Source organism: Schistocerca nitens, chromosome 1, assembly GCF_023898315.1.
Source record: "Schistocerca nitens isolate TAMUIC-IGC-003100 chromosome 1, iqSchNite1.1, whole genome shotgun sequence".
In the NCBI taxonomy this organism is placed as follows: domain Eukaryota; kingdom Metazoa; phylum Arthropoda; class Insecta; order Orthoptera; family Acrididae; genus Schistocerca; species Schistocerca nitens.
Window position 1 is genome coordinate 1,307,694,921 of NC_064614.1, and position 24,074 is coordinate 1,307,718,994.

The 24,074-nt window shown below is 39.7% G+C and overlaps 1 protein-coding gene across 5 annotated transcripts in view; it reads left to right on the plus strand.

Moving 5' to 3' along the window:
- LOC126202545 (tight junction protein ZO-1) overlaps nucleotides 1-24,074 on the plus strand; it is a 731,102-nt gene that overhangs the window by 546,723 nt on the left and 160,305 nt on the right. For all 5 annotated transcript variants that reach the window (XM_049936877.1, XM_049936873.1, XM_049936876.1 and 2 more), the window contains 2 exons: nucleotides 4,701-4,923; nucleotides 18,399-18,573. In XM_049936877.1, coding sequence (XP_049792834.1) covers nucleotides 4,701-4,923; nucleotides 18,399-18,573 — 398 coding nt within the window. The remainder of the gene's footprint in view (nucleotides 1-4,700; nucleotides 4,924-18,398; nucleotides 18,574-24,074) is intronic.

Below are 24,074 nucleotides of genomic sequence, written 5' to 3' on the forward strand. Positions count from 1 at the left end.
CAGAAAAAAATTAATTCCCATATTGACCACCAGGTGCAAATCTGGTGCTGTACAGCATTTGAATGACGGTACGACATCCACCATCCACGCTGTCCTCTGACAAGCCCTAATGAGATCGAACACTACAGCTATCGAGAAGAGATATCGTGTGCTGTTAGCAAAACTGGTTTAGGTGAAGGGCAGCAATTACAGTGTTGCATTAGGGTAGTGTCATCATCTGAAAGGTCTGAGGGGAGACATGATGCCATTAAATTGTTCAATGGTTTAAAGAAGGTGATAATGAAATTCAAAAATGTGGGTGAGCATGGTATGGCACCTGTAAGAGAAATGCATCGTATCCCAGTGGTGGTTATTGACAAGGTCTCTGTTGTGAGTGCCCTGGACAGTGCTGATACTCGAGAACTATCCATCCCACTGTCAACAGTATGGAAAGTTTTGTGGTCTGTTTTACAGCAGTACCTATACAAGAAGCAGACAGTGCACAATAGGAGACTTCATGATTTGCTTCAACATTCTCAGTTTGCTCTTTGGTTTTTGGCACAGACTGAAATTGATGACGTGATTAGGCAATATTCTATTGAGTGACAAGGCACATTGTGCACGAAGAACCGCTGAACTCGACGTCTGCGACGGTGTGGTATGTATTAGTCTGTGACAGTGCGGTATGTATTCGTGAGCATCTTTGTCCTTGGTCTTTTCTTTGAAGAGAATACACTGAAAGGACCTGTCAGGTGTACTGTGACATGCACATAATCGAGACCTCCTCGTACGGTGTGAGATTCCTGCTTCGGAACAGCACAAACTCCTGTTTTTGTGCAAGATGGGGCAACAGGTCATGTCACTTGTGCAGTGAAAATCTGCTGAATGCAACCTTCCACAAACCTTTTCTCTCCATAGATTTTCCACACTCACGGCCTGCATTATCATCTGATCTGAATCTGTGCAACTTTTGACTCTGGGGATAACTAAAAGAACGTGTTTACCAGGGACACGTTTGGTGTCTACCTGATCGGGAGGCCTAGTATACAGGAACACATTGCTCAAAGGCAACCAGAACTGCTACAAGCAACTGTTGGTCACTTTAATTTACAGATGCAGCATCTTGTAGCTGTCTCCAGTGCTTACACTGAAGGTTAATAATTAAATCAACATTACATGTCAAAACATTTCTGTGTCTTTCTAACATTCACAGCACCAGGTTTGCATCTGATGGCGTAAATTGGAAATATATCGCCACTCCCGAGCGTAAATCAGTTCCGCACTAACTCATTAGTATATCCATCCAGTCTTAATACCATGCAATAATTAGAGCCCTCTATGAGTAGCTGTGCCTTAGTTATAAACACCCAGTAAAATGTTTCTTGGTCTATTAAAATCTGAATCAAATTTACCAAAACATTATCATGCATGCCACCTCATTTCTAAATAAAAAATCAGCTTCTTCCTTTTCACACTTCCCATACTTCTCGATTTTATTTTCTATTCACTCTCAATGAAAGATCACCAGTTCCATAGAATCAAGAGTACTGTGTTTGGTAGTGCACATTAGCATTCCTGTGGATTAATTATCCGTATTCCAGATTGGTACAGTTTGACTAAATGAAGCTACAGTTACTACTGTAAATTATTCACCTGCTAAAATCACAAATAATGTATTTTATCACCCGATAGTATCTGCGGTTCATTCCTTGTTTCAAAACGCCCAGGGCAGGGCACCTAAGAGAGGCCACCCAAAACTGAGTAACAAACCGAGATGTCGTTAAGCTGTACCGGTGATCAATGAAGTGGATTTGCTGATGTACCCAAATAATGAAAATGTCTGCTTGTGTCTGTGTATGTGCGGATGGATATGCGTGTGGGTGCGAGTGTATACCTGTCCTTTTTTCCCCCTAAGGTAAGTCTTTCCGCTCCCGGGATTGGAATGACTCCTTACCCTCTCCCTTAAAACCCACATCCTTTCGTCTTTCCCTCTCCTTCCCTCTTTCCTGATGAAGCAACCATTTGTTGCGAAAGCTTGAATTTTGTGTGTATGTTTGTGTTTGTTTGTGTGTCTATCGACCTGCCAGCACTTTTGTTTCGTAAGTCTCATCATCTTTGTTTTTAGATATACAAATAATTTTTAGCTTTTACAGCTGCTGAGTTGTGACACTGACTTCATTCCAACATAATGGAACCACAAACTTTTTTGTTTTGTTTTCTGTGGCATGGGAAGCACACTTCAAAGAGAGCTTCAGTGGCATAAAGTCACACAACTGACAGCCCTACAGTAACGAATATAAGCAAACACATAAGTCAGTTACAATTCGTGTCTGTGCATTTGAATCTCATTAGTCTGTGCTCTCCTGTCACATGACTTGTTTGTGAAGCTATTCAGAGTTTCACAGTACATATGAAAATCAAAAGAGTGGTCGCAGATTTTCCTTATGGTGGATTTCGTCAAACTGTTATAGCAGCAGATTAGTTATATACTGAAAGATATTCTGATTATGCAAAGCTCACCTGCTCTGTGAAGTATAAAGTACACCAATGAAAATGTATAACTGATTAGAGAAACATTTTAGCAACACACATTTTAGTAGCACACAGGCCACATAACAGTAAGAGGCAGCTCAAATGTGTGCATGTGTTTGTCTGAAGGAATGTTGTGTGAATACTAGATTACAACACATTTTATTCTTTCTACAGTTTGCTTCATGGCACCAACTTTCAAAATTGGTTACACTTCTTCAAATAGTGTCTACAAAACTGCGAAGTGGAGCAGTGATAAATTATTTTGTTTACAGATTAACAATCATTTAAAAAATTGAGCAAATCATTCTTTGCAATACATACTATTGGTCACCTGGAAATGTACACTGGTCGAGGGAAGTGGACAAACAGTGACGTCAGTCTTTCGACGTACGGTGCACGCCTTTTAAGAATCACATCATTGGTTCCTGTGTAACTGTAGCTTCATTTAGTCAAACTGTACCGAACTGCAATACGGATAAATAATCTACAGGAATGCTAATGTACGCCACAGGTACCTACAGAGAGCAACAAATATAGTGCCATAGATACTGTAAATCACCCCACTGAGGATAAAGCAATTCACATGTTATCGACACGACAGATGCCCCACACATTCCGCACATATAATTACGTGACTTCTTAACTGAACACTTGGAGATCACTTAATCAGTCATTCAGAAAAAATAAAATGGCCTGCACAGTCACTAAACTCAACACCTCTAGACAGATATGCATGAGAAAAATTGAGATGAGAGGTCTACAAGGAAAAAATGATGTGTGTTAAGGAATTGAGACACTGAAACTGCCTTTCACTGACCACCAAAAATTGTAGCTCTGTTCTGACCAGCCTAAGATGATAAGGATCTCAGTGAACCTGGTATTTACAGTCAAGCATGCAAACATGGAGTACATTTTCTAGCCTGACCATTCATACTGTTACCATGCCCACTATGTAAAATCTAGACAACTCAAGAAGTTGTCCACTGCAGATCATATTCTCACAAATGTAGGAGAAAATTTGGTGGCACTAAGATCTGTGAAGACTGCTTTCATTATTGGCAATCTGTATTTAAAGGCTTACTAGAGTCACTTAATTGCCACATTCGACACAGAGAGTGCAATCTGCCGAGACTACGGGAAATTGGCAGCAGTTGGTCCTTACTAATCAGTTCCTCAGCTGTCCAGCTTCTGGGGCCCTCTACTGTCATGCATAATGAACTCCATAAAACACATTCTGATGGCACCCCATAGACTCCAGTGACGAATATTTTTGACATTCCTTTGACATTCGTGTGATGGTTTTAATTTGGCACCTCATGTGCTAAAAACATTTTACCCATAGAAGCTGGTGTAAAAAGCTGTGTATCACCTTTCTTAACATAGGTGTGTGTATAGTTTTCTGAACTAAATTAGTTAACAGCGTAATATTTTCTGAATGATAACCCAGGGTGTCCTGCTATGAACGGAAGTGTCACCCCAGACTACCACTTCTGGTTGGCATCCCACTGTTGCTGAGCCATCTCCAGAAGTGTCTCCGGCCTGGAATCTCATTGACTGGAGTAGAATTGTCTTCAATATTGAATCCTGCTCAGATATGAACTCTTATGACTTGCGATCTAGAAGGCAGACATTCGGTGAGGTGGCACAGTGGTAAGACAGACACTGGATTTTCATTAAAGAGGGCAGTGCTGCAGAACACTGTCTGTATTTGCAGATTAACACTTCCTGTGATTCTCTCAAATTGCTCCAGGCAAATTGCAGGGTGGTTCCTTTGAGAAAGGTCTGACCACTTTTCTTTCATGTCCATCCCTAATCTGAGATTCTGCTGCATCTCCAATGATCTATTGTCCATGGAACAATAAGCCCTATTCTTCCTCACTTCCTTTTCTACAAAGGAGAGATGGTTCCTACTCACAATCTTTGTGTGCCATTGTTCCTGATAGTGTTTAATGAAGATTGTACAGTTGAGCTGCAAGTAGATATGTATTAATTTATTTTAGTTTGTGTCATTTAAAAAAGTGGGCAATGATTCCATTAGGTTGTACCTGGAGAATTCCGTTCAAGGACCCAGCATGCATAATGCGGAAATACAAAAATAGTTAACTGTTATTAAATGTCAATTGTCTTGCATATGACTTGTAGTTATTTTGAAACACTCTTATCCACTGGATTAATTATCTTTTGCACAGAGCTGGACAGTAATCTGGAAGAAATCCCAAAGAGTCAGAAGTCATCAGGAATAATTCGCTTGAGTGCCATAAGGGAAATAATGGACAGAGGAAAGCATGCACTGTTGGACATCACACCTAATGCAGTTGACAGGCTGAATTATGCTCAGTTCTATCCAATTGTTGTCTTTCTTAGAGCAGACTCGAAACATGTCGTCAAAGAGCTTCGTGCAGGTCTTTCCAAGTAAGTTTCCAGTAGTAGCTCCTTGGAATAACAGTGTCAGTAACCCACTTGACAGCTACTCATAACTGGTATTGTTTGTAGAGTGATGTACTTTAAGTTTTTAATTTGCACTTTGTTTCTTTTTGTAAGCCCAATGGTGGATATTTTTAGCTGGTGAGTACTCTTCATTTTTTTTTGTTTGTCTGTGTTTGTGTAATACTGTTGTCACTTGTGTACACAAGGAAAGGACTGTTGGCCAGGATTTATGATGTAAGTATGTTATTTGTGTAAGATCATTACATTTTTTCATAATCACGCAGTAGAATTATCAGAAGTTGTTGTTGCTGGACAAGAAGTTTAATTTTCTCAAGGCTATCTTTTATAGGAGTAGCCTGAACCTTCCACCTATTTAGTTCATTCATTATCAAATTGTTTGTTTGAAGAATAACTCTGTGTAAATCACTCCTGTTGGGACCATATGACCAATTCTTTCCCCTGTTTTTGTCCTGTCTGTCCTAATTTGTATGTAATAACTTTGTGATCCCATCCCCAATGAACCACAGATCTCGTAGCACAATGGAGGGGTATATGTGGAGAGGCAGTCTAACCTGTGGTTCTGGAAGAGGGACAACAACATTTTCAGTAGTTGCAGGCGCAACAGTCTGGGCAATTGACTGATCTGGCCATGTTGTATTATCAGCCAACGTAGGCTTGCTATGTTCGTTCCCCGAATGGTTGAATGAGATTGGAAACTATGGCCATTATATTTTGAGGGTACATCTCATTGAACCAAATATTAAGGCTTCTTCCCATTCCACTCACTTATGGAACATGGCAAAAATGGCTATTTAATTGCCACTGTGCATGCTGTAATTAATGTAATCTTGGCCTCACGGTCCTTGTGGGAGCGACATGTATGGTGTTGTAGTATATTTGTAGAGTATTTAAACCTGGTTCTTGAAACTTTGTAGGTAGGCTTTCTTTGGATAATTTGCATCTGTGTTCAAATATCTGCATGTTACATGGCTTAATGATGATGGTATCATCTAGGGGAATATTTTCTGGGGGGGGGGGGGGGGAATCCCAATTTGGATCCCATGATGGGGACTACTTAGGGTGATGACATCATCAGGAAAAACAAAATTAGCATTCTGTGAGGTGGAGTGTGGAATTTAAATCCCTTAATTGGACATGTAGATCAGAGAATTTTTTAAAAAAGGAAATAGATAGATTGAAGTTGGGCAGGCTGGGCATTGGTGAATTGCAGTGGCAGGAAAAACAGGGCTTAGGGTCAGATGAGTATATGTTATAAAGACAAGATCAAATAACAGTATTGGAGGAGTAGGTCAAACAGTGACCGCAAAAATAGGAATACAGGTAGGCTACTGTGAGCACATAGTGAACACATTGTCCTAGCTAAGATGGACATGTACCACAATGGTACATGCTTATATGACTTCTAGCACCTGAGATGATGATGAAGAAGAGACTGAAAGAATGTATAATGAGATAAAGGAAATTACTCAGATATTTAAGGAGGAGCAAAATTAAATTGTAATGGATGATTGGAATTCAGTAGTAGGAACAGGGAGAGGAGGACAAACAGTAGGCGAGCATGATGTGGGAAAGGAATGAAAAGGGAAGTTGCCTGTTAGAATTTTGCACAGAGCATAATTTAATCATTGCTAACACTTAGTTCAAAAATCATGAAAGAAGATTGTATGTATGCAAGAGACCAGGGAACACTGGAAGATTTCAGTTTAATTATATAGTGGTAAGGCAAAGATTTTGAAATCATATTGTAAACTGAAAAACATTACCAGGGTCGTTATGTGCACTCTGACCATAAGTTATTGGTTGTGAACCACAGATTAAAACTGAAGAAATTGCATATAGGTATGAAATTAAGGAGATTTGACCTGGAAAAGAATGAAAAAAAAATCGGAGGTTGTTGAGAGTTGCAGGAAGAGCATTAACCAGCATTGGACTGAAATAGAGCAAAGTAATACATTAGAAGCCGAAAGGGGAGCTTTAAGAGATAAAATAAGGATGACAGCAGGGGATCACATAGGCAAAAATGCAAGTCCTAGGAGAAGTTCCTGTATAACACAGAAGATATTGAGTTCAACAATTTCACGAAAAGGATTATTGCTGCTCAGCATATTGCGGAGATGTTGAGTCTCAGATGGGCACCACAAAAAGACTGTTGGGAAGACAGACCAGAGTCTGGCTTCAGCTGTCAGAGAGACTGTGGTCGTGTGTGTGTAAGCTGTGTTTGCTTGAGTGTGTGTGTTTTCTATTTTTGACAAAGACCTTGTTGGCTGAAAGCTCACTTTCGAGCAGTATTTTTGTTGTGCCGATCTGTGACTCAGCATCTCTGCTGTATGGTGAGTAGTTACTATCCATTTCATAATATTGTTACATTCCATCCTGGATTTTCCACTGTAAGATGTTAAGTTTACTTGATGGAAGGAGAAAATATAAAAATGGAGCAAATGGAGCATGCAAAAGGAAATGTTGACATCTGAAAAGTGAGATTCACAGAAAGTGCAAAATGGCGAAGCAGGAATTGCTAGAGGACAAATGCAAGGCTGTGGCAGTAAGTATAAGTAAGGGAAGGATAAGTGCTGCCTGTAGGAAAATTAAAAACCTTTAGAGATCAGTGCAGCTGCTGCATGAATATCAAGAGCTCAGATAGCAAGCCAGTGCTAAACAAAGAGGAGAAGCTGAAAGGTTGAAGGAATATATAGAAGTTCTATACATGCAAATTGAAGCCAACATTGTAGAAAGGGAAGAGGAAGTAAATGAAGATAAGGTGAAATATATGATACTGTAAGAAGTCTTTGGCAGAGAGTTGAAAAGCTCAAATTGAAACAACGGAAACAAGAGCCCTGTAGTAAACAACATTCCCTCGACATTGTTAAGATCATTGGGACAGCCAACCATGACAGAATTATTCCACCTAGTGTCCACCTGGTGTCATTATGAGACAGGTGAAATATCTTCAGACTTCTGGAAGAATGTAATAATTCCAATTCCATAAACTAAAGTTTGTAGTATTTATAGGTTTATAGAATGCTTTTGATACTGTTGGCTGGATCACTCTGTTTCAAATTTTGAAGGCAGCAGGGATAAAAGACAGGGAGTGAAAGATTATTTATAGCTTGTACAAAAAGAAGATAGCAGCTGTAAGCATCGTAGGGGGTTGAAAAACTTAAGCCATAATTGAGGAGGGAGTTAAGACACTGTTGTGTTCTGTCCCCTATGGTATTCAGTCTGTACATTGAGCAGCCTGTGAAAGAAACCAATAAGAAGTTTGGAAAGAGAATTGAAGTTCAGGGAGAAAGACAAAAACTTTGAAGCTTGCCAATGGCATTCTAATTCTGTCAGAGACGACAAAAGACTTGAAGGAGAAGTTGAACAGTGTGGATAGTGCCTTGAAAAGAGATTATAAAATGAACATTAACAAAAATAAAATGATGGTAATGGAATGTAGTCAAATTAAATCAGCTGATGCTGACAGAATTAGATTAAGAAATGAGACAATAGATCATTTTTGCTTTCTGGACAGAAAAATAACTAATGATGCTCTAAACAGAGGTGATATTTGATGCAGAGTGGTGATAGCAGGAAAAACATTTCAGAAAGGAGGAATTGGCTAACATCAAATGTTAAACTAAGTTGGCTATTTTCTTCTAGAATGATTCTCTAAATGTATTGAAAGGATTTCATCTTTCTTTCAGCTGTTAGAATTTTATTTTACCTGTATGTCAAAATCTTATGCTTTAAATTAGCGTAATGCTGAAATTACAGTTGTAAAATAAAATTCTAACAGTTGAAAGTAAGAGTAAATCCTTAAAAAAATTAAGTACTAGGATTTCTTCTTGGAAGGTGTTTGTCTGTAGTGTAGCCTTGTATCGAACTGAAACATGGACAATAAGCGGTTCACATGAGAAGAGAATAGAAACTTTGGAAATATGTTCCTACAGATGAATGCTGAAGATTAGACAAATAGATCACATAACTATTGGAGGAAGTACTCAACAAAATTGGAGAGAAAAGAAGTTTGTGGCATAAATTTATCACAAGATGGAATCGGTTGATAGCACATATTCAGAGATATCAGTTTGGTGTTGTAGAAAACAACAGAACAGATATAGAAATAGATGATCGTTTATCAACAGCAAACAAGACACTTTTTAGTTTCATCAAAATTCTAAGAAAAAGATCAGTAGCAGTAACTTCAAAATCCACTTATATCAATCGACCATTATACCTGTGATGTTATATGGATGTGAAACATTAATATTTAGAAAGCAAGATGAAGAAAAACTGTTAATATTTGAAAGAAAAGTTCTAGGGAAAATTTTTGAACCTGTATAGGATGAAAATAACATGGAATGGAGAATAAGAAGAAATGAAGAATTAAGAGGGCTGTACAAACACCGTAACATCGTCAAAGTGCTCAAGAGGAGAAGGTTGAATTCAGCAGGCCATACAGCAAGAATGACAGGGAACAGACTACCTAGAATGGCATTCAGCAGAACAATAGATGGAACGAGAGGAAGAGGGAGACCCAGAATCAGATGGCGGGATAACATTCGGGAGGACACAACTAGGATGAACAGCAACAGCAACTGGACAAACAGCGCATTGGACAGGCAGAAGTGGAAAAGGCTTGTAGAGCAGGCATACGGTTGCTATGTGTAAAGTAAAGTAACGTAAAAAGTAAGAAAATTGTAGTGGAAGGCCAGAGATGAATATAGTAAGCATGTTCAAAAGGACATAGGTTGTGGTAGTTATGTACAGATGAAGTGGTTTGCACAGGATGGACTACCATCGAGAGTTGCATCAAACCGATTGTCAAATTAAAGATGACAATATAGGCGTCACCTGTAACGTGGAGCCATTCCTGACTGATTCAGTGTACAAGGTCAGCAAACGAGTAGAAAATCAAGATTTTGCACGTGTCCATATCTTTTGTGAGTATTATGGAAAAATATCGGAAGCTAATTAATTATATTTTAGTCTTACACACGTGCTGAACACAAATCACTTGGAAAAGCCCAAACTTAGAAGTGATTGATCTTGTACACAGGCAATAATCCTGTAGGGACATTAAACATTAGCTGCCAGGAAAACAGAGGAGCAGTATTTGGTGTGGCTGGAATGGACTCCCATTAGAGAGACCTTTGGCTCCATGAGAGACCTTGACACTCAAGACTGGAAAATATTAATGAAATCACCAAATGGCAAATTTCCCTTGGATATGTAGAGAGCTACTGAACTGTATTAAGAAACTAGGGATTTGGTGAATAATGTAGAATTCTCAATGACCCCTCACCCTTCTCTGAGAAATGCTAGTTACTAGCAGAGTAGGAGACCTATCTTATGTGGAACTCTGACCAATCGGGAAGAAACGAGCTGTGGCTTGAAATGTTGGATCGGTCTGTGAGATGAGCAGAAAAAAGCTGTGCATATTCTGCCCAAGGCACAGGTTCTGGGCTCGAGTTCCTGCCTGACGCATAATTTTCATTCACTACAAAAATATTAATCCTAGCATGTACTTTGCATAATTTAAATGTGTTATATTAATATCAGTGTATATTCACCTGATATCCACAGTTTGTGTAGTAACTCCTGGATAAATTGAGTCACATGTATTTAGCATGCCCTGGGTACAGAGTATTTCCCACGTTAAGAAGTGAATCATCAAAGGGAGAGTGAAAAGTTACAGTTACTGGAAACAAATTTTCAGGTCATGTGGAGTAGGAGGGAGGAAGGAACCAGCAGTAGTGTCTTCAAAAAACCACCTGACCATACAGCTGGTTTGATTTAGGGCAGCCTCAAAAAATAGGGAACGGTTGAACGGAGAGTAACTCCACAGCCTCTCGAATACAAGTCAAGCATTTGAACTTTTGTCTCATATAACTTGGTAATCGGTGTCAGCAACTATAACCGTGTTTTCCTATCAGGTTAAATTCCATTATAAATTGTGTTCATTCCTTTATGGATGTCACTTGTATTTTTTAATTAAATTGTGTATGTGCTGGGGTGTTTATTTTCCAGCTAGGATTACTCTGTGCCGTCTCAGCATCCACCAAAACAATAATGTGACTGTGTACTGTTGGAGTGTTGAGACATTACAATTAGACTGTTCTCTATGTTGTTTCAGAGCAATGTGTATGATTCAGGCTGATGTGTCTCCATTTCAGATGTCTTAATTGTTAGAAAAGTTTTCATGTTAGTGCTTTGCATGATTTCACTCTAATTATACATAGTTTTCTTTCCTTTTAAAATGTAAAGCCTTTAATTTTTTTAATAAGATGTGTGAATATGCTGTAGTGTCTCCAGTTTGTGCCATTGTTTATTACATACCAACAGTCCATTTGTGAGGGTAAGTGCATTTCCAGTTAGACATAATGATAGAACTGCCATTCCTCTCATTGGATTGTATTTAAAAGTCTGTGCTACTTAAACAATTATATGCTAACTTTACAAATAATTCTGGAAGTTCTTGTTATTTTAGCTGTTGTTATAACTGCCCAAGGGATAGTTCTGTCTGAAAAGGTCCACTGATGCAACAGTTATATTTTATTATTATTGTATGCATCAATTACAGTAATAGACATTTAGTAAAACAAAGAAATATATATAAAAATGAACATGTGAAATTATATACAGTACACAAGTTTTAAAACTGCTCAGACTACACTCAGATGTTGATGGACTCGATCCAGCAGAGTGCCTCGTGGGATGCTCGATGGAGCTTCTCAATGTCACCAGGGAAGCGTCTGACTGGACATTCATTCACAATGTGGCTCATTGTTTGGGTGTCACCACAGTCACACCCACTGTCACTTGAAAAGCCCCACTTGTGCATGTTGTATTTGCACCTACCCTCTTCGGTCCAATATCTGTTTAACTGCACCCACACCTCCCTTGGTTGGTGGAAGCCTGTAACTGGAACTGTTGGATTGTCTACAAGTTCGTGGTTTCGGGTTCTTGTAGCTTGCCACTCACGTTTCCACTCTGCATCCTGGTCGAATTCTGTGGATAGCGTTTGGACTCCCATTTCATATGCTGGTCTTCTAGATTTGAGGCGTTTCCTGGGCAGTGATAGCAAATCGTCATGAAGAGGGATCGAGTTGTTTTCAGAAACTTGCTGACAGAGGTTGTAAAGAGCAGCCTTTTGACGGAGGTCTGGTGGACAGATGTTTGAAAGCACTGGTAGCCAGCAAGTAAGTGTAGACCGGACTGTACCACTAATTACTCTCATTACCGAGTTCAGTTGGACGTCTACTTTTGCTATGTGGGTGCTTCAGAGCCAAATTGGTGCACAGTATTCTGCTGCAGAGTATACCAGTGCAAGGGATGCTTGTCGGAGAACTGATGTGGTTGCTCCCCATGTACTGCCTGCCAGCTTTCTCACAAGGTTCACACATGTTTGTATCTTCTTGGTCAAGTTGGAAAGGTGTTTTTTGTATGTTAAAGTTCTGTCCAGAGTAACTCCCAGATATTTTGGGCTTTCATTGTATCTGACTGTGCCAAGAGGGCCGAACTGTGGACTGATCTTTGCTGATGAAAGGCGATTAGAGAGGTGGAACAGGCTTATCTCGGTTTTAGAAACATTTGGTCTCAGTCGCCATGTCTCAAAATACTCATGAAGTTTAGTAAGGCTGTTCATTAGGTGTTCTTCACATTCAGAAAGGTCTTCACTCTGATATGAAATTGCCAGGACATCTGCATATTGAAATTTTCGGCGGGTCAAATTCGGCAGGTCAGCTGTGTAGAGGTTGAATAACACTGGAGCAAGAACAGAGCCCTGAGGTAATCCGTTATTGAGTACATTCCATCTGCTTTTCTCTTCTCCATGATGTACTTTAAACCGCCTATTGCTTAACATGTTACTTAAGAAATTGCCTAGAGTTTTGCAAGGTATTGCTCTCAAAAATTTCAATAATAGGCCCTCGCACCACACCGTGTCATAAGCTGCTGACAGGTCAATGAACACCATTCCAGTTTTAAGTTTCCTTTGGTATCCAGATTCTATGTGAGCAGTCAAGGAGAGAACTTGTTCACAGCAGCTTCTATAAGGTCTGAATAGAGCTTGGTCAGGTGGTATCATAGCATTAATTTGATCTTGGATTTGGTTTAGAATCATTCTTTCCAATAGCTTGTAAGCACAGCTAAGTAGAGATATTGGGCGCAAGTGTTCTGCAGCTGTTCCCTCTTTCCTTGGCTTTTTGACAGTGATAATTTTTGCTCTTTTAAATTTTTTGGGTAATGTTGCTATACGAAGAATTTAGTTAAAAAGGCAAACTAGCCAATTTCGCGTTACCGTCCACTGTGCACCAAATATTCAGGGTAAAGCCCATCTGCACCTGCAGCTTTTCTACATTTCGTATGCTAAGGGCTGTCTCCAGTTCAGTGATTGTAAATGGAGAAGAGAATTCCGGGTTATGTTGCAGAGATTTCTTTACTTCCGTAAGCTCTCTCTTTACTTGCCGAAGATTTGCTTTATCTGTTGGGACCTTGGAAACTCTCACTAAGTGACGCATTTGAGTCACATGAGAATGTTGAGTTGCTGTGGAAGGGTCTTCTCCAAGTTTGTGAATCAGCGTCCATGCTTTTCTACTGGAGTGCGTGAAATCGAGGTCCCTTGTTTCTTTATGCCATTTTTCTCTCCTTTGTTCATTCAAGGAATTCATAAGGTTCGTAGCTGTTTCTTGGTCTCCACTTTCCTTGAATTGGTTAAACAGCTGGTTGATCTATTTATTCCAGCCAGGAATGTATTCTTTCCGGCATCCTCTGGGTATGCTCTTTTTTGCAGTAGATATCACGATCTCTAAAAACATTGAGTATGATTTTGGAAGTGCAGGGACCTGTGTTATTGACTCGTCCAGCAATTTAGAAAATTTATCCCAATCTGCTTTTTGAAAATTCCAGTGGGATACAGGAGCAGACCGCACTGGGGGAATGTGTAGCCCATAGGAGATGAGAATGGGGTGATGTTGGTTTCTGGGAAAGTCATGTAGGACCTTTCTGATGATAGTTCCGCTACTGCTCTCCGAAGGATCCATAGTTGACAGGCAGAGGTCAAGTGTGCTCTCTGTACCGCATCTTCCAGACCTGAATGTGCCTTTTCCCTTTGCATCATAATGGAGCTTTAAGTTGTTTGCTTCCATCCATTCTGCCAGACTTCTACCATTTTCATCCTCTTCGGCATAGCCCCACTCATAACTATGGCTGTTAAAATCACCTACACATATTGCAGGATGTTCTAGCACTGGGAGTTGTTTGCGCCAAGTGCTATTCGGTGGTTTGTAGATATTTGCTATATTTATATTTCCGATCTGAATCACCGCTACCATCACGTTTCCTTTGTCTGATTTCTCCTCAAGAATAACTGAGACATCCTTTAAGTTGTTGTGGACAAAGCTGGAAACTCTACAGTGAGGGTGGTTAATTCGGGACACTAATTTATAGCCTGGGATGCGCCCTCGCTTCCACAGAGCATTGTCATCTTCAGTATGAGTCTCTTGCAGTGCTAAGGCATCCACCCTATTCTCTCTCAAAATTTTAGATAGTATTTCGCCCTTATTTCTGGACAGTCCCTCAACATTCTGTTGACATATTCTGAGCACGTTTCCAGGTTGGCTCTGAACAGTGCAATTTGTTTAGGGTTTCATATTGTTGTTAATTTCGTAATCACTGTTGGAATTATCTTTAAATCACCTTCTGCGAGAGTTAGCCTAATTGGAAAGGACCAATTAGTTGCCCAGGGAGCACCAGCAGTGATCAAGGAACTTGAAGATGCATTCGAAGGCAAAAGAAGTGACTGCTCATGTGGAGGTCTCTCGCTTGCTCCCCATGCAACAGTTAATTTATATTGACATGTGAAGAAAGTTACTTATGTAAATAAAATTGTAGCTGTTGTTCATTCATGCAACTGGATGGGTGCTGTGGACATAAAGTAAGTACCATAGTGATCAGCCAGTAAATTTAGGTATTTGAGCCTGGAAGTGCCAAGTCCAATGAGAAAGTTTTCACAACAGCAAATGAGCTGCATTGAATTCTGCTTGTGAGCAAACCTCTTGTCCCAAATTTGAATGAGAAAGAAACTACACATTTGTTGCAAAAGTTCATACACATTATTGTAACATTTCCCTCCGATAACATGGAACAAGTATAATTACATTACAACAAAAATTTGACATCATCAATGTGTTTAAAATGGAATATTTTAGCGTCTAATGCTGTTAATAGGACCATGGCTGTACCAAAAAGTTGGAGCTAGGTCCCTGTCAGGGGCACAGGCATAGAGGGGGTGCAATAAACTGACCATAAAGAAGAAGAAGAAGAAGAAGAAGTCAGGCTCAAGCATTAACCAGGAATGGTATGTGAGCTCTCCTGCTCCTCCTATTGCCGTCTTCTGCCGATGAGATGCAGCCTTTCCCTCAGCCTGTCGCTGTAACTGCACACTGTTGTCACAGTGTCATTTGTCCAATGTCATGTCATTCTAGTATTGTCTTAGAGAAATGACTTCTACCAAACTATTGCTAACATAGTTCATGTGGCAACAGTGTCCTCAGTTCACACAGCCGCTTACTTATGCAGCTCGCACGTGTTCGGCAGTTGAGTTCTCGCTGCTATTTCGTTACAATATTGTGATGTCTCAAAGGTTGACGAACAGTTGCTGAAACGGGTATGTTATTTGACCGAAGGTATCTGACATATTCCTATTTTTGGCAGTTGAAGAAGGAAATGAGATGTGACTGTGAAGGAAGCAAACTTGAAAAGCTGGAAGGTTTACTTGGTCCTCCAGATAAACATGTGCTCTGCGTGTTGTCATTAGCTGCCCTGCTTGAGCTATTAACCATTACATAATTGCTGAGTTTGCTTGACTCGTAGTGAGGAAAAGCGAAGTAAAACAACAGTAAAAACACAGTTCCTGAAAAGGAATATTTCCTCAATAACAATAGTCCTTTGTATTTTATTTTCAGTTAATCATTTATGGACTATTAATAATTTATGAGGGACACATAAAAACTATTTTTTGTTATACATCATACTAAAACCAATGTACAGCACCTGCCACAAACAAAAATGTATAGCTTTTGTTTTACTTTCAGTTTTTTTAGAAGTTTATACAATTTATAATTTATTTACTAAAATGACACATTTAATTTGTTGTGTGCAATAATTACATTTAAGTAATATTTTTCAATAGTGCTTATTTTTTATTTAACCTACTAACAACATAATCAAATTTGCTAGATGTCTGAAGTAAAAATTGCAGGGAGGTAGTTTCACAGGAGTGGGAGTGGGGGTCCAGCTTTGGCAGTTTTTCCAGAGGCTCGAGATCACCTCACCTCACCTCACTACTCCTCTGTACAGGACTCCAAAATTAACTGGTTAGCTTACCATTGTGGTCAAATTTATATTTATTGAAAGCTAATGAAGTTCAGGAGTTGTTATAAAGTGCACTTTCTGATTCCTTTCTGTTTCATGGGAAGTGGTCTGAAAAGGTTTGACAGTTTACAAAGATATTTAATGCATCAATTGCAGAAACAGCTAATGAGCAAGTATTGATGTAGCAGAGCAATAGCGAGAGAGTAACTGAAAGGCTGTAATTACACTTTATGTTGAATCTCCATTTGTTATTGGTATAGTTATGCATGCCACATGGATCACTTTCTATCTAATCAAAAACTATGCTATAAAAATATTTGACGAATTTAATTACAAACAAAGAGTTGAGTAAATTCAATTACTCACTGCTGTATGCTGTCTGTATAGTGAAAACTTATGCTGTATATTAAAGTACCACACTTGTTGGGGGGCAGAGGGGGAAGGTAATTATGTCTCACATAAAGATTGCCCTTCCTACAAAATGAATAAGCCCCACTTAATATAATGCAGCCTGACTGCTTTCATTATAGTTCCTAGACACCATACTTCAATAGTGCAATGGACGTTATATTTGATAGTTGAAATAAATTATACTATTCACTTTTAATGTTCCTTTTACTGAAACCAGGTAGAATCTTCCTAAGATCTAGCTTTTCTCTGATGAGTAATATATGGATCCAGATTTGTGCGTTCATGTATAATATGATTATCGTTTTGCATGGCAAGCTTGTAATAACATCATGTCATGAAACATACAATCTAAAAGTGATGCAGCTTCCCTCTCAAAGTTTTCAAGGTGACTTGCCTTGTGTGGCCTGAAAGTAGCTTAATAGTACAAAGAGTAGCTTATTTCAGAATACTCATTACAAGCAAAAGTGCTGAAAATGAAATATAAATTGAATTGGGCCACAGAAAGATTTAGTTCAGTTTCTATCACACAAAGAATTTATGTAAGGCCTTACACTTGCTTGTATGCAACACATCACAAGAACTTCATTTATGATAGGCTGAAATTTTTCAAAAAATCAGTTATCAGTTTTTTGCATAATTGTGTGCTATATTCTTTTCTGACAATACCAGAGAACGAAAGTTGCTACTCACCATATAGCCGAGATGCTGAGTCACGATAGGCACAACAAAAAGATTCACACAATTAAAGCTTGCGGCCATTAAGGCCTTTGTCAGCAGTAGACACACATACACACACGCTCACATACACTCTATGCAAATGCAACTTGCACTCACGTCTGCAGTCTCAGAGAGCTGAAACCACACTGCGAACAGCAGCACCAGTGCATGATGGTAGTAGCAACTCGGTAGGGGTAAGGAGGAGGCTGGGACGGGAAGGGGGAGGGATAGTATCGTGGGAGTGGTGGTCAGTGAAGTGCTGCAGTTTAGACGGAGGGCAGAAAAGAAGGTACGAAAGGGGGGGGGGGGGGGGTAAGTAGTGGAAAGGAAAGAAATAAAAAGAAGAGAAATTAAAAGACTGGGCGTGGCAGTGAAATGATGGCTGTGTAGTGCTGGAATGGGAACAGGGAGGGGGCTGGATGGGTGAGGACAGTGACTAATGAAGGTTGAGGCCAGGAGGGTTATGGGAATGTAGGATTTACAAGTCCATCTCACTGTTCACAACACTGTAATCTGAGAAGATTCCTCTGGCTTATGCATAACAGTACATTCACTATATTTTCATGCTGGTCTTCTGTGCTCTTGATTCACTTCTAAAAAAAGCACAAGTTATACGTAAGTGTACCCTCTCTTTTATGGATCCAGAAAACTGTCAAGTTTTTACAGTTTTTCAGCTCAGTACTGAGTTACTTCAATGGCATACTTCTTGCATCTCATAGACCTTCAAGGAAATATTGAAATAAAGAAACAGAATACTCCAAAACATACTTCACTTATTGAACCTGGCCACTTTCACAAATGCACAAATGATATCGGCATTTATGTTCTCATTTAGTTGATGTGTGATATGAAAGTATAAGTAATTAGCATCTTTGTAATAATTACACAAATAATGTCATAGTGCATACTGTCATGTATAATGTTATTAATGGGTACTTACATTCTTTACACAGGGCAGCACATAAAAGCAGTAAAAAGTTGTTTGAACAATGTCAAAAACTGGAGAAAGTTTGGGGACATACATTCACGTGCAGTGTAACTCTGACAAGTCCTGACTCGTGGTACCGGAAAGTTCGAGAACTGATTGAAAAGCAGCAAAACTCACCTGTATGGATGAGTGAGAGCAAGGTAAACAACATTAACTTTTCCAGTTTTCATGTTGGATGTATTACCACTTCTGTGAGATGTAGTCGGTTACCTTATCTCAAAATTAATGTCATATATTTATGATTGGCCTACATAGATAGACTTGCTGGTGCATTGGTAAAAATTTTACCGTGTGTTACATGTTAGAGCACTTGCCCGAGAAAGGCAAAGGTCCCGAATTCGAGTCGCGGTCCAGCACACAGTTTTAATCTGCCAGGAAGTTTCAAAAAGTACAGAGCTTTGCTAGCTTTCAGAATGAACTTTCTCTCTCAAGCTTGTAGGATAAACAATCACACAAACACACTTATATGTACACACCTGCCTCCCTACATTGTGCTCAGTTGACTGCCAGCTCTTTCGCGGCCTAAGGTGAGCGAGTGTACTAGGGTGAGGTGAGTGGGGTTGAAGGGTGAAGAGAGATGGAGGCAGGGAGGAAATTGGGGGAAAGCATCTAGCTGCTCATAGGGGAGTGGGAGCCATCTGTGGGCTAGATATGGATGCAGGTAGAGAGGGCAGATGGCAGACAGTTGGGCATGCGATTTCACAGTCTAAGGCATGAGATAGCAGCACAAAAGTACGTGACACTAATTGGGCATAGGTACTGGGACAGGGGATGGTACACACACACACACACACACACACACACACACACACACCATTTGGTGAGGCGTGGGGGAGGACTCCCATCTGTGTAGCTCAGAATAGCTGGTGGTTGTGGTGGGGAGGATACAGATGGCAAGGTTTGTGTAGCATCAATTGAAATCTCACATGTTGTGCTCTGCTGCAGGTTGTGCAACTGGGTAGTTCACCTTGTTTTTGGCAACAGTTTTGTGGTGGCCATTCATTCTAGTTGACAGCTGGTCGATTGACATACCAATGTAAAACACAGTGTAGTTGTTGCAGCAGAGTTGGTATATAAAAAGACTGCTTTGACAGGTGGCCCAGCCTCTGATGGGGTAGAATAAGCCTGTGAAGGGACTGGAGTAGCTGGTGTTGGGTGGGTGGATCGGACAGGTCTTGCATCTGGGCCTTCCACAAGGGTGTGATCCCTGTGGTAGGGGATTGAGGGTGGGAGTGGAATAGGAACGGACTAGGATGTTGGGGAGGTTGGGTGGACGGTGGAGCACTACTTTGGGAGGGTTGAAACTATCTGGGGTAGGATGTGGCTGATTCCAGGGCATGATGATAGATGATCAAAGCCAGGTGGTATTGGGTGACAAGGGGAGTGCTTCTTTGTGGTTGGTTCTGGGATGGATGTGAGGGCAGATGTGTGTTGCCAAAAACAAGGTGGGACCTCCCAGTAGCACATCATGCAGCAAAGCACAATATGTGAGATTTCAGTGACTACTTCACAAACAGTGCAATTTGGATCCTCCCCATCACCACCAGCTTTTCTGAACTGCCCAGATGGGAGCTATGTGCTGCTATCTTGTGCCTTAGTCTGTGAAATCGTGTGCCCAGCTGTGTGCCACCTGCCCCCTCTACCTGCGTCCCCAGCCAGCCCACAGATGGCTCCCCACTCTCTCATGAGTGGCTAATGCTTTCCCCCAACCTCCTCCCTGCTTCCCCCTCAGTCCATCCCTCACCCCACCCCACCCCACCTTGCACCCCCACCTCACCCTAGTGCACTCACTATGGGCCTGTTAAGAGCTGGTAGTCAACTGAGCACAATGTAGTGAGACAGGTGTGTGTGCATATGAGTTAGAGTGTGTATTTGTATGTTTGTGTGCATGTTTTTCCTATGAGCTTGAAAAAGGAAGTTCATTCTGAAAGCTAGCAAAGCTCTGTACCTTTTGTTTGCATACCTATCGTTGACGCAGGTGAGTCATCTCCTTTATTCCTTAATAATTCATAATTCCAAACCAGAACCTTTCATAATATTGTCATTATTCCATCCTATATTTATTGGCAAGCAGAAATGGGCATTATTTGAGTAAATTTCTGTCTAGATAATTATTCAAATAAGTAGAGCATTCAAACAAATTTCTTTGTGGATAAAAAATAATGTTGAGTGTCACCATACTTACTTTGTGGATGGGGAGAATCTGAGAGCTTAAAGATGGAAGATAAGGTAATAAACAAAATAGAGATTACTGTTAAAACATTGTGCAACCATTACTAAGAGCAGAAAGCTGAGTGCAAATTATATGGTAGAGTTGGGGGGGGGGGGGGGCAGTCATAAATAGACAGCTTAGAAAAAAAGATATAAAGGACTGAAAGGAATATTTGCTGAGAAGACATGCTGAGAACAAAGAAATTAAGGTAAATTAAGGCCATGTCCTAAACCTCGTCAGTCAGTTCCATCGTCCTTCTTCCTTCCCTTTCAATCTTTCTGCCAGAAGGAGGAGTCACTTTCCCTGGAAGTTTTCACATTTCTTTGACTTTTATACTTGTTTTCTCCCATTACTGCTTGGTGAATAGATTTTTTTTATTTATCTAATTATATTACTTTTCAAAACTTTATGATGAGATGTTTGAAAAAAGCATTGTTCTGAAAACTAATTTAAAAGCAACAACATCTATATTTCTTTAATAAATGACAACGAAATGGAGCAGTTAAGGTCATAGAATTTCGAAGTAATCTATTATTCACAACAATTTTTATTCACAGATGACAAATAAAATTTTTTATTCATGTAAATGTATATTATTTCAAGAAATATTTTTATTTGTTGTTCACGAATAATGAATGATAATTTTTAATTTTACTCATTATTCATCATTCAAATAAATTGTGTGTAACTACGGTGGTAAGGAAAGCACATTGCACATCTCCACACTGCAAACTCATAGTCTGTGTGCGAACGTGTGATTGATATCCACGTGATTGTGACAGCTGCATGATATCTGCACATTGACTGAGAAGTGGTTACTCGCTCGTGTTATTATGTGAGGTGACTTTGATCATCTTCGGTAACTTCTGTCGACATTTTCAAAGTGTACATCTGCTCTCTGCAGACTACACATGAGCTTGCAGGGCACTACCTCCTATATCCACCTCCTACATATGACTCCCATAGGGACCGTGAAAGCAGACCTGCACTCCACACACAGTTGGAATGGAAAGAAACCCTACTGTGTTGTATGATGTTTAGGTACACTCTGCTGTTCACTTCACAGTGGTTTGTTGTATGTGTGTGTAGATGTTCAAGTAGAGCATGCATTATAAGCTGTAGTGGATAATTGTTGGAAATAAGATAGTCACATTAGTGGTACCTCGCTTTGCGTACTGGAGATGAGGCATTGCACATCGCCCCTTTACAAACAACTGTGTTGAGAGAACCGATATAGTATTTTTGTCAGTATGTACTGTATAAGAGGAAACTGGGGGCATTCATAAGCAAAAACAGAAGAAGGCAGACATCCGGAAACACAAAGTCTAGATATGAAAAACCAGTAGACTGATTATGAGTTATTCAGTCCTCCTCACACAGAACACTGGTTATCGTAGAAACTGTTCTGAAAGAACATTTCTGACTATGGTGAAGTATTTCAAGTAGTTGCTTCAGGGTGCACTCGTGTGTGATATCTTGCTGCACATGCAAAGCAAATCCACCAAAAAGAAAACATACAGTGCTGCACATGAATGGAGATTCATACAGTGGTAGGGCAGAAAGCAGTGGTAGTAGGTAGAGGACAACAGCCGCATCTCGACCTGGGAAGCTCCAAGTAACTTGACACTAGGTGTGCTGAAAGACTATTTGTCACCTCTCTAACCTGCACAATTTGCAAAAAGAATGGAATCATTCATTCCAGCTGACTGTGGTAGATACAGCAAAGAGAAAGTTAAAAAAACACCGAAACTCTTCTCGAGCTGTACATCACAGCTGATCCAATTTATCTGTGTGTAAGAAGATCGCTACCTTAAATATAGGAATGGACTGAGTGCTGGCAAGAAGATATAACAATGCGCGCTTTGTATAATCTCCAAAAAGTGTTGACCTAGTCAATATGTTACAGGAAGGTACTTTAAGAGATTCAAGCCAACAGAGTCAAAGTTGTGCCTGAGGCGTATAACAAAGAACATTTTTCTGTTATATTCTGTGTAACCAACTGAATTTGGGAAGTCCATAAAATCATTTGAATATTCATTAATATCCTAAGTGATATGTAATTTTGGAGTAAAGGAGACCACTCATCAAATAGCAGAAATGGGGAGTCATTGACAGACACACACAAAAGCTTTTGGTATAAATCCTTTGATGTAATAGAGTACACACACACACACACACACACACACACACACACACACACAAACATTGTGCCAGGTAGTGCTCTGGCTCATCAGAGGATTTGTTGAGAAAACTAGCAAGTTTTCATTCTCTTTTGTGTGTGCCTTTTGATGTCTCCATGGTTCTGCTATTCGGTGAATGGTTCCCGTTACTCCGAAATTTTATTACATTGTGCCAGGACTTTACTAGAGAATAAACTACTCATAGAAACAGAAACAAACAGGATGATTTGTATCAGGACATAGTGAATGAGGTAGTAACAAGTATTCCGTATTATTACTGTTGTAGAATGCTATAAATGACATCTTGTACCACAATAACATATGAATATCTCTAAATATGCAAATGATAATCTTCTTAATATTATGTTAATCTGCTTACGACTGTGTCCCCTTTCCAATTTCTTTCCCAAAAACTTCATTTGCAATTATTACTGTCCCAATTTTCCCTCATCCTGCATTACTGTTGTACTATAGTGCACTCAAAAACAGTTTTGCACTGAAACGTTGGCAGGAACATGTGATTCTGTGGAGCTGAGTTGTCACAGAAAACACACGCAGTCATACATCTCCTTCAACTCACCCAGAGCCATAAAGCATTGGGTGCACAGAGATGGAAATGGGATTGATGTCTTCTGGGAGGGCTGCAATAATTTAAGGTGAAATACTGAAAGTTCACAAAAATGCATTTTCTGAGGACATTACTGAACTTTTGACATGCAGGAAACTTTTTTGTAATCGAATTTAGCTGAACACATTTATGAACAAAATCTTATGAATGCATCATATTTTCATATGCTCCAGCCTGCAACTTTGTTGGAGATATCCACAGAATAATTTGAGTTAAATGTGACACATTCTGCTGTGCTCACATTTTAAAAGCGCAGCTGTTGCACATTTGGTTTTAATGAGAGAAACACATTGTTGGGTGTATAATTATCTTATCACAATGTCTTCTAGTCAGACTTTCTACTTATTTGTGACAACAAAAAATTATGCCTGTTAGAAAAAGTGAAGATACTTATCAATTTGGAAGAAAGACTAATGATAATGTTATGAAAGGATAGATTGCTGCTGAGCAGCATCTATTCTTTTCATAATATTATCATTATTTCACCCTGACTTTCCATTGCTGGAAGAGAGAAATCTGCCTGTGCATCTTTTTTGTGTGAGAATGGAAAAACTTTTCTGACATTTCTCTCATCGCTGTTACACATATTTGACTGACACTGTAACTATCTTTATTGAATGA